Genomic DNA, 19,050 nt, shown 5'->3' with positions numbered 1-19,050 from the left:
GGTAATTGCGCTGTTAAGCGGAAACAATGGAGAAAAAAGATTGCCCCAATTGCACTAATGCACATAACGAACCTGAAACAGTCCAAGAAATTAAAGAAGAAAAAATTGAACAAACAGTGAAACAGTACAAATCAAATTTGAAACATTTTAAACTTTTTATTGCTCGAAATTATTTTTGCTTCGTGAGTGTGTGTGTGTGTTTTTTTTTCTTGTTATTTCTCGTTTTATTTTGTCCGTCTATAACTAAAAATCCTTAATTTGTCTCAATGGTCTTTATTAACATCGTTCGGTTTATCAGTTGATTTTCTTCGTCTTCTTCCTTCCTTCCTTCTTTAATTTATTCTAAAAGTAAAATAGCCTATTGCACATTAAAAGTCTAGCCTTAAATGTCTATAAAACGATCAGGATAGTAGCATTTTATGATATAAATATAATAAATATGCGATGTATTGGATTTTTTTTTTCTTCTGTTTTTCTTCTTGTTTGTCTAAGAAATCGTACTTAAATTGTTGTTTAGATGCATCGGTATGTTCTTTTTTTTTCTCTACTTATCCGATCGATATTGAATTTTATTTGTAGGAAACAGTTTCGATTTAAATTTAAGTTCAAAGTAAATCAGTTTAATTTTTTTTTCGAAAAAAAAAGTTCAATTTTGATTGAACACAAAAACACTTGCCAAAAAAAATGGGTATAAAAATTGAATTTGAAAGAAACATCGATTAGTGGCTGTGACAATCAGCCAAACAGACGCTTTACTTGAGGTCCAAACTGAGTGGAACAAGTGGAAAAGCTCCAGCTGAACCCCAACTAAAAAAAAAAAAAATGAGAACGCTCAGTACATAACCGCTTTTCTCTTCCTTCCTGCGATGTGTGCATACTGAGCATCATAAAATGAATAGCGCATTTTTGGTTTAAATAGATTTAGTTTCCTAAACTAATTGAACTTCAGTTTGCCGCCGCTTTCATATCAAATGACGTGAATAATAATCATTTCAATCAATTATTTTAATTAAAATTGAATATTGAAATTACCGCCGGGTGGCGGCGATGGTGGTGGCTCAGAAAACCAACAAATTTACACAGTACAAACGCAAATATAGCCCACTTTTGAGGCTATTAATTTGCAAATTTTTTTTTTCTCATTCGTGTATGCATTTTGCGGTTGAACAATTGAGCATCTCAATTTACAACATATTATGTCAATAACAACGGGGGGCAAAATCGTTTGCACACATTCAGAACAGAAAATGATGTGTATTTTTGGAAAATGTGGCAAACATCATGTGGAAAAATGTTTTGAGTTGAAAAAATTTAGCGCAGAAACTTAACATTTGGAGAAAAATCGCCGATTTTGTTCTGTGATTGCTGCTGGCGTTGCCCGGGTATTTATGCCGTCTACAACAGCCAATTGTATCAAGGATTAACCAACATATGAAATATTTTAAATCGATTTTAACATAAAAATTCAAAAACATTCATTTAGCTGAGAAGAAAAAAGAATCGGAATATTTTCCTTTTACATTTCAATTGCATAATAATTGTATTGTTGCATTAAAATGTCCATTAAATCATGGATGTAATCACCTCAATAATAATTAATGTGTTTGTTTGTCTTATATTTTGTTTTTACATCAAATACGCAGAACGTTGAAATTGCACCGTTATTATTGTTTATCTATCTTTTTTTTCAATATTAAATTTTGGCGAAGAAAATTAAAAAAAAAAACGTTTCGTAGTTGAAATAAACAAACACAATACAAATAGAGTTTTTTTTTTGTTGTTGTTGATGTTTCCGTATGTCTATATAATTTTGTAAATGGTGAGCGAAAAAACCATGTCGAAAATGCGATTTATGCGATAGTTTAAATGTGTTGTGTTCGGGTTTGAGATTATTATGTGTAAATTGTTTGTTTGTGTGTTGTTGTTGTTGTTGTTTATGCTTCAGCGGTGAGTGGATCCCGAGCATGATGAATTTTCACATGTTTATTGTGATTGGTTTTTGTTGTCGACGTTTTGCCGCAAATGACACATTCGAAAGGACGTTCACCGCTGTGAATACGAATGTGTTCCTTCAAATAGTATGCACGATGGAAATCCTTTCCGCATGTATCACAACGGAATTTCTTGAGGGTTTCATGTTCGCGCGTGTGCCGTAACCAATTGTATTTGCGTGCAAATTGACAACCGCAATGATCGCATGTATACGGTTTAATTGCTTTGTGCGTGTTCATGTGTGAAATGTATTCACTTTCGCGTATAAATGCCTTCGTGCACATGCTGCATTTGAATGGTTTTGACGATCGGCTGGCATGGATCCATTTGTGTTGCTTTAAATTCCATTTCGTTGTCAGTGTCTTATTACAAATCGTGCATTCGTATGTGGTTCGTGATGTTTTATGCTGTTCCATATGCATCTTGAGACTAGATTTTATATATTTCTTTTTACAGTACGGACATTCGACCGAATCCCGTTTGAATAAATGGAAACGTTCGGTGTGCGACAGTCGAATGTGTCGTACCAGGCTATTTTTATGCATGAACCTTTCACGACAATACGGACAACATTTTGGTTTGACATCATGGGTTTCACGATGCCATGCAATTTTTGCCTGTGAATGAAACACTTCGCCGCATGAACAAATGAAATCCTTTGCCTGTGGCCGCAATTTCAAATGATGCCGATTTCGATGCTGTATCAAATTGGAGAAACGCTTAAAGCGTTTCATGCATAGGCTACATTTTAACGGTGCCTCATTGCTATGGATTCGCATGTGTTCAATCATACTTTGACGCAACACAAACCGTTTCGGACAATGGATGCAACGATGTTCACGGATATTCAAATGTCGTTTTAAATGAATACTGAAATTAACCCAACGCTTAAATGTCCGGCCGCATGTATAACATTCAGCTGGATGGGTTGTCATATGCATATCATATGCTCGAATACTGTTGAATTGCTCTTCACACACCTTGCACACATAGTTGATGCCACTGTCAAGGATTTCAAATAGCTTTTTATTTTCGTCCTTTGTACCGGGATCCGTTGGCCGTGATTTTAATGTCGACCAATTGTAACTTAACAGATAGTTATTGAGACTGGTGAACGGTCGCATTATATCCGAACGCTCTTTCTTGCACTCGATCACAGGCGATGTTGATGATGTTTCTGTCGTTGTGTCCAGCGTCGAACAACTGGCACTGGTTATTGTTTCGGTGGGTTTTTTGATTTTTGTAAATTTCATTGCTTTTGCGACCGTTTTTGTCACCGACACACCCTGCTGATACTCATGAATTTGAATCAAATGCGCCCGTTTCTCCTTCAACGATGTAAACACTTGCGCACAAATCGGACAACGATATTTTCGCGCTTTTGATAATGATTTTGCTTTCAGCATATCCTTTTCCGTGCAAATGCTATTGCCAACAAATGGCTTTATATCCATATTACGATCCGATTGTTCCAACGAACTGCTGCTGATGGCAATGTTTTTGGAGAAGAGAAAGAAAAAAATCGAAAAAAAGAGAGAAAATATTCCGACATTAATCAGGTGGAAGGTGAGGTGTGTCGTTTGCATCAAAAGCACTTCAAATATTTGATCTTACAATTTCATTAAAATTGTTGACATATTTTCCATTTCATGCGTTAGATTTTGTTCATTACTTAAACTCCAACTTTCACGTGCTACGGTTGTGTCATACGAATTGGTGTATCTTGGCATGTTATCGTTCTCCGTTGAATATACCTATATCGCGCGCAAAGGGGAGAGAAGAAAAAAAAAACCAAACCATTCCGCTGTAATGCCATATTTTTTTCTCATTTGGAAAAATGGAGAGCAACACGATGCATAAAACTCAATTAACTCACCTGATGGCTCCATAAACCTTCGACGTCACCATTACTCTCCTGTTCGGATATTTCACCCTTTGCCGGCATCTTTTCATCGGTTCGAATATTCAGACTATCGGTTGATGGTGCGCGTGCATTAACGGAATTGGTTTTACAACCATCCATATCCATGCACGAGGAATGCTTGTAATTTTCCTCACATGCTGACGCATACGATGAACTGAACGTTTGATTCCATGTATTGTTGTCGGCTATAAATGGTATGGGTGACAATCGTACACGCAAACCTGCAAACCAAATAACAACACGTCGTTTAATTACCGAAAAAATGCATGCGTGCAAAAGCACAACAGCGAGAGAGAGAGAAGGGAAAAAAATACACAAGGAAATTAAAAGCGTTCACACAAAATAAAACAAAACAAAAAACACGGAAAGAAGAACACACATAAAAGTTAACGAAAAATCAAGAAATGCATGTATGTATATGTGTGGAATTTTGAATAGGGAAAGAGGAAAGTTACGTTGTTCGTTGTAATCAAGGAATGTAGTCAGACCGTATTCCATTCGGCTTGTGCCAGCAATGCTATGGAATTCATTTTGCGATGAGCTTGGCTCCAGATTTGACACTGACGATGATGATGCGTACGATGTACATTCGGAACTGGTTGTTGTGGCCGATGATTTTTCTAAATACATTTTCACCGCTGTGGTATCAGTCTCCTCCGTTACATCCATATGCTCTTCTGCATAATGAAACAAAAAATTTTTTTTTTTTTAATGTTCATTGAAGTTTTTCATTTTTTTCGCCCAAAATTAAAGATGACACCAATTTGGATGACCCAACAAATATTGATTTTTCGATGAGATTTCTTCTGTTTCTTCTACATTTTTCCTATTCTTTTTCTATCTTTACCAATTTCATTTTTAAAAAAAAAGTCCAACAAACAAACTCACCATCGTTGGTCGTGTTAATAGTGAAAAGAACTACATCTTCTTTGCCAATCGACATATTAACATTTTCATTTTCATCGGATGGTTGATCGTCATCGTGTGCATCAAGCAATTGATGATTATTCAATTTGATATCGATAATATGGAGTTCATTTTCCGAATCATAATTTCGGGCCGATGGAATGCAATCGGGCGTTATCAAATCATCATCACCATCACAATCGTCATCGTTGCCATTCAATTGATTCACTGGAAGTGGCGTGTACGATTGACGCAATGGACTAAATGGTACATCTTCAGAACATTCAAGCAATACTTCATTTTCATTTTTATTCATGCCTTCGAACGTATTGTGCCCCGTACGATTATCGAAATGTTCATCTAAGCCAAGGAATAACAACAATGAAACAAACAAGCAGAAAAAAAATTAAAATCGTTATCATTTCAAATACCAGAATGTTGATGCATTTTAAATGCATTCAAATGCAAATATATCTGTTGATTATAATTTATTTTACGATTGCCATAAACTACTCACCAGGCGGATGCAAATTAGCTTCTTCTTCGATAACTGGAATAAATGGCTTCTTCAGTTTCACAACCAATTTTTTCACCGATTGCCGATTTGTTGATGGTCGTATACTTTCCGTTGTTGACACTGATGGTGATGATGATGATGATGGCGCAGATGATATTGATGTGGATGATGACGATGATGATGACGGTTTTGGGGATTTTTGAGATGCTAAACGGATTACGCTAGTCGCTTTGCTCGAACACGGTTTTACAAAACACTCGTCACTAAATGTTCAATGAAAATAAAGGCGCACAAAATAGAATGACGTCAATTGTTAGTCTCATTCAAAATTCAGTAGAATTTGAGGTGTGGAAATAACAAGAAAAGCAAAATTAAACTCAAATCATAAAATAGAATCGCGGTGAATAAACGGAGAAACGGCCGTAAATCCAGTGAACTAACCTGGTGTTTCGTTCGTCCAATGCAAGTGGATCAACCAGTTGGAGATCAATATCAATGTCGGTGTGTTTTTGTTTTTCTAAACTTGTTGGGGCAATCTACAATAGAGAAGAGAATTTAAAAAAAATTGATTCTTTTCCATAATATTCACAAGTAAAATAGGTTTGTTACCGATTGAGTACTCACATCAACAGTAACTTTGGTATATTTTGGATTTTTCGCATCCGATGGTAGTGAACGTGATTCTTGTAAGCTTTTTAGCAACGATTTTGTTCTCACCAATTGTGTTGGTATTACCTGTGAGGTAGTTGCTGTCGATGTGGATGGTATTGAACTGACAATGATCATATTATTCAATGGAATTGTGTCGCTATTCGTCGAATTCAGTGAAACATTAAGTATAGCATTTGGTGAGACCTGAACGTTACTCAACACTTTGAGACCTCTAGTTTTCTTTTCGCCAGTATTTTCTACATCGGCAACGATCGTTTCAATGGTTTCCTCTTTGAAATTTCGCCTCTCTTTGTTGGCCTGTTCTGGTGCCGGCTCATTAGTGTCTTTATGCTGCATTGGTCGTTGTTTCGGTTGTTCAGTAATTTTATCAGTTTGCCCACTTGGTGTTCCATTGTGATTGATCAATTCAATGGCATCATCATCATCATCATGATCATCGTTCTCATCATTGTTATCTCTTGCAACGGATTCGGCTTCGTCGGGATATAAATGATAATCATTGGCCGTAGCCTCTTCCACGTCTGTATTCATTGCATCTGATTCGCTGGGCTCTGTGGCGGTGATAGCAGCAGCGATGGTATCATCATTCTCCATACGTTTTACCGAATTTCGATTCACATACACCGCACTGCTCGATGCATTGATTGCATTTATATTGGTTGTTAATGTGCTACTACTCGACGATGCCGACACATTGAACACATTTGTTGAACAGCTTTGCTGAATTTGTGTGGTGATTTGATTAATTTCATTGCGATGTATTGCATTCCGAACGGATGCATGATATGGTGGCGGTGGTGGTATTGCTTGTTTAGCTGGAATCAGTCGAAATGTTCGTGCAGGAATCGAGAGTGGCGGCACGGTGGTGCCGCTGCCGGTCCGATGTGAAATTGGCGTCGAACAACTCTGAATGGCTCGCCGATGGCTGAAATTGAAGAAGAGAAGAGACGAACAAAAAAAACCAATTCACATTACAACTCAATTGATATTTCATGGTGCACCAATACAGTGATTGCCTCTTAGTCACATAGATTATACTACATTAGATTAGTGACAGACAAATGACTTAGTTTTATCGATGATGTAATTGTGGCATGGATTTTGTTTACAACAAATTTAATAGCAACTTACCGCTGATCATGAAACACCTGTGTACCATTCACAATCATCAATTGTGATGTTTGCTGTGAGATGGGTGCAAAATATGTAATGGATTGCTGTTGATTTTGAAATGCTTTTGGAAGCGTTTTGTCCGTAGACGACGCATTGAGATCATCACTGGTTGCCAACGGTTCGTATCGACTACATTCGAAATTATTGGAATTTTCATCGTTGGCACGTTGCTGTAACAGTGTCATATTTACTAGGGCCGAAATCACCTGATCCTTTGGATGGGTGTTCAGGTGCTCTTGTAAATTCATTCCAACATGCAGATAGAGTGTACAAACGGGACACTGTATTTGTGAATCCATTTCGTGTGAGTTTGGTTTTTCTCTTTGACCAAAATGAAAAAAAAAACACTAAGAAAAAAGTCACGGCTTTTTTTGTTCCTGTTGCGCTACGTTGTTTCTATCGCCTTCGTCTTCAATTCAGCAGCACATAAACAAGAAAAAGAAGCAGAACTGTGTTTGTGTGTATGTGATTAGTGCTTGCACAATACAGATTCTTCTTCTGTGTTTTTTTCCTCGTATTTTTTGCAGCCACAGACACCGTCTACACCTTAGAAGCAACTTTCGATGCAATACACTACAAGCAATTTCATTTTTGTTGTTATTTTGTTTCTGTTTTCTTCGTTCGGTATCTTCAATTAGTGGAAATAAAAGAGGATAGAGAGTGAAGGTGGAAAAGAGAAAGAATGAAAAAACAAATTAGTCAGTCATTGAATTATTGCTGTGATATTTTTTGAAGGTAATATCGATAAATGTACCTCTCTATCTCTCTCTCTCTCTCTCTCTCTCTCTCTCTCTCTCTCTCTCTCTCTTTCTCTCTTTCGCCTGTGTGTATTGCTTTTTATTAATTTTATTTTTTCGTCTTCTCTTCCTTCAAATGATCAGCAGTGGGAAATCGTATGAAATCTAAAATTAAAAAAAAGAATTTGTGTCAATAAACAAATTACACTGTCTTTCCGCTACATATTTTATGAGGCTCCCAACAAAAATTTATCTTTGTGTCTTTTTTTTCATCTTATTATTCTCGTTTTTTTTTCTCTCGTTGCATTTGGGTTCGTCGCAACGATGAGCCATTTTATGGAGAGTTTTCGTGATGCCTTTTGCCATTGATCTCAAAATCGATCGATAAATGTGAATAAAAGTACGTTCATACAGAGAAACTGAATAAAAAAAACAACAACGAAAGAAAGAAAGAAAAAAAACAAGACCAAACAGACCACATACAAATTAAATATATTACGGAAAAAAAAATTCAACAAGATGGCATCTGTCATATAAGTTCAGTGTATTTTTGTTCAACATTTTTCTCAAAATATTTCTTGTTTGTCATTGATTTGAGGCACATTTTTGTACACAAATTTCCACCGCACCATCCATTAAACCATAACTATTAAGACGATAAATGGCAAAAATTGTACACCTTTTTTGTAAATATTCAATAGATATTTTGCGAAAACGGAACCAGTTCCTCGCAATGTTCAGCACTATTGTTTGAAACCCTTGTTCACATTGACTTCCATTATTCGTTTTCAACATCTCTTCTCTCTTCGTTCGTTCGTTCGCTGCTGCTTTTTTTTGATTAATGCTTTGTGTTGGTATTGTGTATACAACAATTTCATTCACATAAGATTCGTGTTGTGATTGTGTGTACGTATATGCAATTGCGAGTGCATGCGTGTGTGTTTGTGTACGACATTCCAGATGAAAATAACAACATTACTACAGACTGTAGACAGACAGTTTGTACTCAGTGTTAAGTATTGGCATGTGAATGTCAAACACACGAGCAAAGTACACGGGCAGAGAATTCAATGCAAATCGGCTGGAAATTCAATTGTATATCTTTTCACACAATTGACGCAAAAACGAGTGGTTGATTTCCATATGTACACTTTTCGAATAAAATCAATTGTTTTCAGAGCCATTTGATTCCGAACAATTGAATCGTTTCGAGTTTATATAATACATTGAAATGTACTCGATAATAAACTTGAGAACTTAACCTTTTTTTTTTGTTTCAGTTAGCATTGCTAAAGTACCGCTAAGTAACTGTCTTGTTTGCCCCTATCGAGCGCACAACAAAATTCAACGAAACGGATGCACAACACACACATAAACGTTTGACAGTTGTATAAAAATGACATTCCATGCAATATATTGAACTCGATTTTTATTGTTTTCATAATATTGCCCGTTTTGCAGGTCAAAACAAACCATTTCAATTATCACCCGAACATTCGTCGACTCATTTAATGCACTTTTTCATGCCAATGAATTTCCAATATTTTTTTTTCATTTCATTTGAAATTAAATGGTATATGAATTGTCATAGCTGATTAATTTTTTTTATTCACTTTAGGTTTGGCTGAAGGCGCACATCAATTTCTACTCTGGATATAAAAATCATTTAAAAATTTTTTTTCGAGTTTGTTGTCTTTTTGTTGTCTTCGTCGCAACCGCACATATTTCCAGAATCAAAATGCGAACGAAAAAGAAATGCTTCTGATTGAGGTTCAACGCTTCAATTGTTTGTAATATTTCTGATCAACCAATTCGGTACAAATGCTTTTCTTTGAATGTTCATTGAGGTTTAATTTGATTTCAGGCACTTCATCGCTGTGTACTCGAACGATTCTTACAAATAGACACAATTTCTTATCTAAAAGAGCCTTCGATAGTTGATGGCACAGATCTTGTGAGCGTAAACGTGGATGTGACATCATTTCGCTGAAACGCACTTTCATGCATTCCAATTTTGTGTGGAGTAAATCGGGAGGACAGACTTGAACAAAATCTCTCTTCACTTCGATCAATTTCAGCGTGTCAGCACATAAAATGGTGTATTCATCTGTTGAGAGTTGTTCCCACACAATGCCACGATGCCATTTTTTGTCCAAGAGTGCTATGCACGGGGCGTTTTCTGAAATGGGTTCAATGGATTAAATTCACTTCTGATGGAAAAATGGAAAGAAGTAAATTACTTCAAGTAATTAATTGACACATGGAAAATATTGAATTCAAATTCAGGGTTGAAATATTTGGCGCCAGCAAATATGTTTTTTTCTGAAGGAAAATACAAAAAAGAGAAGCATTTCTTTCTTCTGATAATAAATGGGTGGTGTTCATGTTTCTCTTCTTGAATAAGAGAAAAATTGGTTATGTTTTTCTCATTTGCCGCCAAAAAAAAGTCATATTTGCACGAATAACCGAATCAATATTCTCTGTATCACTTATTTCAAACCTGGTAAACGTGTATGTACCTGGCAGAAGTGGATTGTTGGTTGGTTTTGTGTCCATGTCAATAAATCTGGGGGCTGCATTGATTGGAACCACTAAAATCGTAATCGGGTCGATCACAAACAGCGGTTGACAATAAAAGGCCAGCTCTTTTGGTGTCGATAGATGAAAATGTTTGGTGATTTTATCCACCAATGGGTGTGGTTGGCTCTCGATTTGCTTTTCAACTATCGTTACTGTTTTGTTTTTTTCACGAGGTTCCTCCATTTGACGTGAATGATCAAACACTTCGAACTTCCGGTTATCTTCAGCAGAGTCAGTTGACTTCCGTAATGGAATTACAGCCTTTTTACGCTCATAAAACCATTTAAAATCATCGAATGATTCTAATTCCGTGCTTGGCATCAGAACCTTATCATCGCATTCGGTGCGTTTGCGTTTTTCCTCATCGAATTTGTCTGTTCGCTTGAAATCCGATGTGATTCCCACCATGTGATAACTAACCAGCTCTGATGCCAAGTCAAGTGGTTCATTCAACGGTCGCACAGTACAAGGAATGGAGTCAATTCGTGTTGAGTCCAAATTGTCATGAATGTAGAATGAACAAGTTTTGCCGCGAATCATGTCAATTGTGAATTTGTGCACAGCTCTCGATGGACATATTTTTCCCTTCTTTGACGGAAGTTTGATTTTCTGCACATGACATTTTCGCACTTGAATCGGCACATTTTTGAATAATGTACACCGCCACAAATCCTTGAAATCAATCGTATCCTCGACGCCAAAGTCAACGAAATACACCTATGAAGTAAATGATAAGCATTAAAATTCGAATGAAATCAAAATCGAATGATTTTCGAGTCAAATTCAAAATGGCATGTGCATTACCAAACATGATTGCTCTCTTGGGAAGACGGTCCGGATCTCAGCTCGATAGTAAGTGCCATCGGCGATGCACATTTCGCCACGTCTCCAATTTGTGATTAGTCGTTTTTCTCGTTTCGAGTACTTTTTCTTTATTTCGTATGTCATTTCGGCAATGCGTTTTTGATGATGCGACTCTTGCACAAAGATCATCATCTGATTGTCAATGAACACGGGCATTCCTAATGGAAATAAAAGCCGAAATGTCTAATGAGGAAAACCGATTTTGATTCTCTCGAAATAAAAAAATTCGAGTTGGACAAGAATAAAAATAGGGAAAAAAATGAAAATGGTTCGTACCAACAAATTCCTTTGTCGTGCTTGGTTCAACCGGTTGCCATTTTCTATTCGAATATCTCGTGTGATTTTCAAATTGGACAATTTTATCGTCTGTCAATTGTACGCTTGGATATGCGACAAAATCCTGTGGAACACGTGCCAAATGTTGTATGATTTCAATATCGGTGATTGATCGGGCAACACCTTGGAAAATCAACATTAAATTTAGATTCTCCCAATCATCTTCGGTCGCATCAAGTGCATTCATACGATGCTGTCGCAGGCCCCACAAAATGACAGCCGTCGAAATCGATGTAGCGCTAGACAAACACGGTATCGAAATGGCTAGCTCATCAAAACGTTTAGTGTATTCGATGAATTTATCATTGGCCGACAGTGACCAAGCGGTGGTGGTGTGCGAGTTTGTCGGTGCGATGAATGCTAAATGACACTTCCATGCAAACACCGTCTCATTGTCTGCAATCAAAATATTTATTCAATGTGAGACATGTATTTATCATCAATTTTCTGACCAATCCATATGATTAATTCGTAACATTTTGACACATATTCCATGCGATGACAATACCTCTTACCAAATATTGATTGTGATCCTTGGTTACTGTTTTGCGGTGTACATTTTGATTTTGAGCCGCACACAAATTCGCCAATCCATGCGGACTCGGTATTTGCAACCAAAATTCGGCCGGTGAACTGATTTGCTGGATGTATACTTTGAATTTTTTCAGTTCTTTTCGCATTTCTTGATGACGTAGCCTCCCCATTATTTTTCACAAACAGATCGCACGAACGAAGAAAATAAAATTGTACAGAGTTATCTCAGAGCTCATGTTGCAACCACCAGCAGCAAATGCAAGTGACACTTTGGATTTGAAAAGAATGAAATCATTGTTCATTGACGTTTGAGCATTGCTGACGTTTTATCAACATTCGATTTTAATTTTCAACCACTTTGACTGAAATACCGACGAAAAATTCTTCTTTCAAAATGAATTGGTTTGCAAATGCAAATTTGTTGCAGTGATATTTTTTTACATAATTTTTTTGACAGACTTTTACTCCCAGCAGAAAAAAAATTATAAATGAGAAGTCGAAGAATTAGAATTGCAAGTATTTGACGATACATAGCAATTATCTAATGGAAATGCTGCAATAAGCACCAGAGAAAGAGGGAGAGAGAGAAAAAACGGGTGATTTTTGTCTGATTTTTCGTGTACAGCAAGAAATGCATGCAGCACACAGACAGAACTTATGAGTTCGACGCACAGCGTAACAACTTACAGGCTACAACACTGTGTTATACAATACAATGGAAAGGAATATTTATGACACGAAACTCAAAATTTAAAATAGATTAACGTCGCATATTTAGACATTGGTATTAATGATCCCATCGATCAATCAACACACAATCTAATCGCGCGTTTGGTTTTTAAATGTTGTGGCAAACATTTAGTTGCTGCTTGTTAATAGTTTTTTTCCCCTTTTTCGTTCCACCGTTGCAACAGATATTTGTGTGACAAATCGATTCCAATTTCTTGCAAATGATATTTTCCCCTCCGTTTTTTCGCTAATGTACTGTTTTTTTTTCTCTTCAAACCCTATAACGATCATAGTCTTACAATTTTATCCTTTCCAATTTTGATTTATGGGGGAGTCAGTTTAATTATGAGTTTTAGTTAAATTTGGTTTAATTATCAGTATATCCCATTTAATTACAGCTTCTCGTAACTAGACAGTAATGGCAATGGTAAAAAGCAACAGCCCAACAATCATCATGCGAGACAATGAAACTTAAAACCAATTGAAATGGTCTATGAAGTGGTATGAGTTGTTGCCATTGAACGTGTATCATTCTTTTATATTGAAATTATTCCATTGAATTTTTTTGTTTTGGGTTGAGGGACATTTTCTGATTTTGGACAGGCTCATCAAAAACGGACTAATTGCTATGTATGTGTATTACATATCAAAAACTACGGCCAAATGTAGCGAAATTGGAGAAGGAAAAAGAATGAAGATCCGTTGAAATATCGGTTTTCATTTGTGTAGATGGTGGGATTGCTAGAAATTATATGATAATTACTCCGAGAGAAAAAAAAACAACCGTAAATCTCATGCTAAAAGCATATTTCCTTTGAACTTGCGATTTTACGCATAATCCATATTTCACATGCAAGCGGAAAAAATAACAACACACGCACACACACAGAGAGAGAGAGACAGACACCAAAGTCCAAATGCATGATTCATTATCTCATCAATGTGTGTTTTTGCGGGAATTCAATGCGTCTGAATTAATTGTTCGGAAATCTCTTTCTGGTTGAACCAGCGGTTTGGTTTAACGCGTAATTGTGTGTCCGATTGCTTTGGTTACTAGTTGCTGCCGATACTGTTGCTGATGCTGCTGCTGTTGGTGCTGTGAAAAAGAAATAAAGCGGTGAATAAAGCTCTGTCGGTTGTCCATGGTGCCGGCAGACAGCATCGTTTGCTGCCCATAAAGCACACACAGAGCATATATGCAAAATACAACACACAAAAAACAAAACAAACGTAATGTGTCTGTAAACCATAAATACACCGAAATGAAAGAAAAAAACACAACAGCATCAGCAGCAGCAGCGTGTGTGGATAAAGTTTGAGTGCGGTTAGTCGTTATTTCCCGACGGAGGGGGATGCTGGAACTGCTGAAAATACATGCCATTTGCTTTTCCTCCACACACTTTAAATGGCATGAAATCGACACAAAGTTACATACACTATTTGTTTAAAGTACTCTTACGTTAATCTTTGTTGCTTTTTTTCCTTCTTTTCTTTTCATTGGAGCGCTTGTTGCCTTTTCGGACGCCACATGTAGGGAGAGAAAAAAAAGTACACACACAAATAGATCTTTTTGCACATATATCTATCTATGTATATGTATATGTATATATATATTTGTATGAAGCCCATAGTGAAATATATGTATGTGATGCTTGTGCAAGATCAAATATCTCACACGTTGTGTGAGATCAGTTTCGAAGTTTACTGTATGGTTTTGTTGTCTTTTTTTTTCTTCATCGTCGTTGTCTTTCATATGTCTCTCTTTTCCTCGTTTTATGCATTTCGATTAATGTTGTTGGACTTGCATGGTATTCGGTTTTTTTTTTTATTGTTCAATACCAATGGAAAACGGTACACGGCAAAAGCGTTGTTTGCTCGCAACAACAGCACCAACAACATCAACATATACACCATTCAACAACGCAACACTGTTCGGTAATACAATAATAATACAACATTCAATATCGCTCTCGCAGTTATATCTCTGCTGAAATTTGTTGACTCTTATTTGTGTAGTACTCGCTCGAGCTGCGTGCACACCTTGAGTATTCAGAAAGTGAAACAAACGAAGAAAAAAAACAACGTGCGCGCTGTACGAATCCCAAAATATTGTATATATATATATATATGCACGAAAAATAAAACAGAGACACGAGGGAGAGAGAGAGAGAGAGAGAGAGAGAGAGAGAGAGAAAAACAAAACAACAGCAACAACCAAGCACAAATCAAGACACAAGACACAAGCCACAAGAGTCTTGTGGAACGAAGCAAAGAGAGTGAAGTAGCGAGCTAAGAAACGAAAATAAACCAACAGAAACAACAAAGAAAAACTCCATTAAATGACTTCAATTACTGTAACCGAAAAGAACTGTTGAATGGATATATATTTTTAATTGAAAGACAGTGAAGTGAAGGTGTTTTATATATTTTGTATTAAAAAAGCTGGTTTTTATTTTCGATATCGAATTTGAGCAACTGAAGCGAGCTGAGTGAATTTTCTTCCAGAAATAAAAGGAAAAAACATCTTTTTCTTTCTCTTCGGCGGTGAAACGTATAATTCATGAACCAAGAAATAAATGGATCGGATTTCTTTTAATTGGTTGATACCACAGTGAAAAATACGGTGTTTTTCTCTTTTGCACGAGCGCCTATTGGTTTTGCATCCGATACCACATCAAAAATCACCCTTTTTTCCACCGGCGACTACATCGGAATTCGGCAAACGATTCGCGGGCTTTATTCAATTCAGTGAGGTGCAACAGTTTTAATTTCCAACGAGACGCCAGCGTGAGAGATAAAGTAGCAGCAAGGGAAAAAAAAACAAGAAGAAAGAAAATAAGGAGTGTTGTGCTACGCTTGGAATGATCATATTCAAAATGAAGATTGTTATTCTAATGCTTCTTCTGCTCATATGTCTGCCAAAAGGTTTGCAACACTGCAACTGATCAATTTTAAACAAACAAGCGTATATATTTTTTTTATTTTTGTGTGGAGCATTACGTAGCAACCAGATTCCTGAGAATGATTTAACTTTAACATTTTTTTTTTGTTTGAACAAAGTGAAAACATTTTAGTTTTTGTCTGCAAGTGAAAACTCAATGAATTTTTTCTTTCCATTTTTGGAACCATTCAGTTCAGTTTTAATGAGTAGATCATGCTTTTTTGGTTGAAAAGAAAAATGGAAGAACGAGAGAGAGAGAGAGAGAGAGAGAGAGAGAGAGAGAGCGAGAGAGAGGAATAACGAAGGAAAAAAAAGCACAAACTGATTTTGAAGGAGATTCGCATTGATTTTGTGTGTGGAATTCATGACCTCTTTGAAATTACGCCAAGTCAGTAATTGGCAGTGGGTGATTTTGAATTAAGCATTTAACGCCGAAAAAAGCACACACACACACATCGAAGTCCACTTTAATATGAATGGTTTGAAGCGAAAATGTAATACAGAAAAGTTGCGCGAAAAAATGTCGATGATAAATGAGCGGAAAAGGGATGGCTTTATAGTAAACTGTATAGTAAACTATAGTGAACTATATAGCTGTCCCTTTTCATTTGACATTTTTCCGCTCAACTTTTCTGTATTACATTTTCGCTCCAAACCATTCATATTACTATTTTCGAATTTTCGTTGAATGTCTACACACGCGCGTGTTTCGAATTTAACCAGAAATTCGGCGTGTCTGCCACAATATTGATTTAAATTAGGGCCTGATCAGGCAGCTGTGTATATAGCTTCATACTGCATTCCGAGCAGTAACATATAAATCTATATGTACAGCTTTCACACCCAGAAAACATAAAATTCGTTGTTGTTGTTATTTTTTTTGTGTCTTCTTTTGTTACACAAAACCTACCAACGTTGTGTTCCGTTCTATAAAATGCATTTATTTGTGTGTGTCTCTCTCAAATGGTTGTTGCTAGGAAAACCAGAAAAAAATTGAATTTTCCAATATTTGCACATCAAGAGGAAATCAAATCTGATTTATTCAAGTGGAAATTTGAAACGTCTATAGATTCGGAATATTGAAGATCAAAAACCGGTATTTTCTGTGTGTAAACCATGGTCTAAGTAAACGTTAATGACGAAATCGAGTATAAACATACTCGACGATCCAAAGCATTGAATTGTAATTGGTTTAGTTTTTATTCCTCGCTTAAATATGTACACTTCCATCATCCGTTTTTGTGATCAGCTGGTCGCGATGCGATCTAAGATTACATAAACAAATTAATAGCCTTTGCGCCGGATCAAGTTTGTGTGTATACGCCATTTACCACAACAGAAAAAAGCGCGGCTTCCATGATACGAAAAAGAAATGAGAAGAGAAGACAAACGAAAAAGAAAAAAAAATATTGTCATTGGTTTGTTACATTCACAGATCATATATATAATTTTGCAATTGTTAACAATAGTAATGCCGTGTAAAATGGGTTAGAGCCGAGTGTAATGATATCAGCATAGCTTACATTGTACAATTCAAATGTTGGTTGACTTGAAAATCTATACGTCATGACAACAAATCCGAATGCACTAGTCGAGTCAAAACGCGACGTATATGTGCGTGTTTGATTGGCCAATTGTGGTTTGCACACACAAAACAATATTGTGATGTCGACCCAAATACAAAATATTCACTGAGAGAGTCTTAGAGCCGCGCGTCAACAAATTGACTGACTTGATTCATTTGTGGCTTTATCTGACTAATGTTTTATGAAATGTTGTACAACATTCAATTAATGAGTTGGTTAGAGTTATGATACACACGATGGAAGTTAAACGCGCGCGCGATAGAGAGAGAGAGAGAGCTTGTGTGTATGTGTTAGCGCATAGGTGTGCTATTACAATGATATCCAGTATTTTGCAGCAGCAGCAGCAGCATTATGTTTATTGTGCGGCACGCATCAATGCACCTTGTGAACACAATTTCGTGTTCAAATTTAATATTATTATTTTCGCATTTAGAATCCAAATCAATATTTAATTATTAGGCTCGTTTTCTACCGCTTCACTCTCTCTCTCTCTCTCTCTCTCTCTCTCTCTTTCTGCTTATTTCAAGCTGCAACTTTTGTAACCGGTGCGACCAAATGCTTCTCATATTGCATTTTATATATTCCACAAACCCGAAAACAATGAAACAACCATTCCTTTTGTACAATCCCCCTCTAGCCCTCTTCATCTCCGCTTCTCTCTAGATCATAGAAAGGGAACATTTCAAAAGCACACAACTATAAAATAGTATTTAAAACGCATCAAACTATGAATCGATATTGAAAAATGCATGAATATTCAACAAATTCTGTTTTTTTTCTTCTTCTTCCACACAAACACAACCGCACACATATATATATTTTCATGCTCGCATTTTAGAATCAAGACAGGTGGATAAGATCCGTTCGAAGCGTGGAAAAGTGCCAAGATCATCTGACTTTAAAATCAAAAATGATGTGAAACAACACTTGGAAGCTGTCGAAGCTGAATCGATGCCATTAGAAATTCAAACAAACTTTTTAAGTGAATCGGTTCGAAAATATTTGGAACTCGGAAGAGCGATCCCAGGTTTGGCGTTTTTTTACCCCTGCCCGTCTATTTAATAATTGATGTTTAATATTTTGTGGGATTTTCAAGTATACGAACATCAAGTATCAGCAAGCAGTAGCAACAGAAGCACACAGTAGCAGCACTGTGTTTTTTCCCATTCTTTTGTACATGTTTCACATATGACTCAAGGCGCAATACATATCCTTGAGCCATGCGAAATCACGTACGTTTGATGATAATGAATAATGTAGTTGATTTTCGGTAGAGTTACGTATATTTCAGGAGAAAAGTAACCAAACGATTATTAAAAGTTGCTTGTCTTGACTAGAACATAAATCAAAGTTTTAATGTTGTTGTTGCTACTGCTGCCACTGCTGTTGTTACTGTGATTCTACCTAGCTTGAATTTCACCCTTTTAAAAGATTATATTTCCAACAAATTGCAAAGCAAAATCTAAACATGATAGATAAATCGTTTTCTCAGCAAAAGTTCATGTATCTCTGTGTGTGTGTGTGTGTGTGTGTGTGTGTGTGTGTGTGTGTGTGTGTGT

The 19,050-nt window shown here is 36.4% G+C and overlaps 3 protein-coding genes across 9 annotated transcripts in view; 1 reads left to right on the top strand and 2 right to left on the bottom strand.

The window, feature by feature from the left end:
- Positions 1–257: 257 nt before the first annotated feature.
- Positions 258–8,761, bottom strand: LOC129574800 (uncharacterized). 7 transcript variants are annotated; one of them, XM_055457267.1, is made up of 11 exons: positions 8,601–8,761; positions 7,939–8,086; positions 7,143–7,812; positions 5,964–6,936; positions 5,781–5,875; positions 5,340–5,602; positions 4,805–5,182; positions 4,372–4,593; positions 3,869–4,137; positions 3,607–3,746; positions 258–3,477 (listed from the first exon to the last, which is right to left on the bottom strand). In XM_055457267.1, the coding sequence occupies exons 3-11, from the start codon at positions 7,481–7,483 to the stop codon at positions 1,935–1,937; spliced, it is 4,224 nt and encodes a 1,407-aa protein (XP_055313242.1). In that variant the 5' UTR covers positions 7,484–7,812; positions 7,939–8,086; positions 8,601–8,761; the 3' UTR covers positions 258–1,934. The 7 variants fall into 7 exon arrangements, with proteins under 7 accessions (XP_055313242.1, XP_055313244.1, XP_055313246.1 ...); XM_055457269.1 differs by having other exon boundaries at positions 258–3,474; XM_055457271.1 differs by having other exon boundaries at positions 4,405–4,593.
- A 567-nt stretch (positions 8,762–9,328) lies between these two features.
- Positions 9,329–12,531, bottom strand: LOC129574801 (uncharacterized). Its single transcript, XM_055457275.1, has 5 exons — positions 12,210–12,531; positions 11,642–12,097; positions 11,306–11,523; positions 10,441–11,218; positions 9,329–10,100 (listed from the first exon to the last, which is right to left on the bottom strand). Exons 1-5 carry the CDS (start codon positions 12,403–12,405, stop codon positions 9,694–9,696), a joined length of 2,055 nt encoding a protein of 684 aa, XP_055313250.1. The 5' UTR covers positions 12,406–12,531; the 3' UTR covers positions 9,329–9,693.
- A 2,211-nt stretch (positions 12,532–14,742) lies between these two features.
- Positions 14,743–19,050, top strand: part of LOC129574802 (uncharacterized) — a 5,479-nt gene continuing 1,171 nt past the window's right edge. The window contains exons 1-2 of the mRNA XM_055457276.1: positions 14,743–15,889; positions 18,330–18,518. Coding sequence (XP_055313251.1) covers positions 15,826–15,889; positions 18,330–18,518 — 253 coding nt within the window. The 5' untranslated portion in view covers positions 14,743–15,825. The remainder of the gene's footprint in view (positions 15,890–18,329; positions 18,519–19,050) is intronic.

The sequence above is a fragment of the Sitodiplosis mosellana genome, unplaced genomic scaffold (assembly GCF_009176505.1).
Source record: "Sitodiplosis mosellana isolate CC-2019 unplaced genomic scaffold, AAFC_SMos_1.0 Smas_scaffold_6165, whole genome shotgun sequence".
NCBI lineage: Eukaryota > Metazoa > Arthropoda > Insecta > Diptera > Cecidomyiidae > Sitodiplosis > Sitodiplosis mosellana.
This window is presented reverse-complemented; position numbering and strand designations above follow the sequence as displayed.

Bases quoted from the DNA above. Each gene is read 5' to 3' on its own strand.
- LOC129574800 (XM_055457267.1), bottom strand. From the start codon at position 7,483: ATGGATTCACAAATACAGTGTCCCGTTTGTACACTCTATCTGCATGTT. The intron at 5,876-5,963 runs GTGAGTACTCAA...TCTCTATTGTAG, and splicing joins ATACCAAAGTTACTGTTGAT to ATTGCCCCAACAAGTTTAGA. The intron at 3,478-3,606 runs GTAAGATCAAAT...CATTGCCATCAG, and splicing joins TCAACAATTTTAATGAAATT to CAGCAGTTCGTTGGAACAAT.
- LOC129574801 (XM_055457275.1), bottom strand. From the start codon at position 12,405: ATGGGGAGGCTACGTCATCAAGAAATGCGAAAAGAACTGAAAAAATTC. The intron at 12,098-12,209 runs GTATTGTCATCG...TTTTGATTGCAG, and splicing joins CAATCAATATTTGGTAAGAG to ACAATGAGACGGTGTTTGCA. The intron at 11,524-11,641 runs GTACGAACCATT...TATTTCCATTAG, and splicing joins CACGACAAAGGAATTTGTTG to GAATGCCCGTGTTCATTGAC.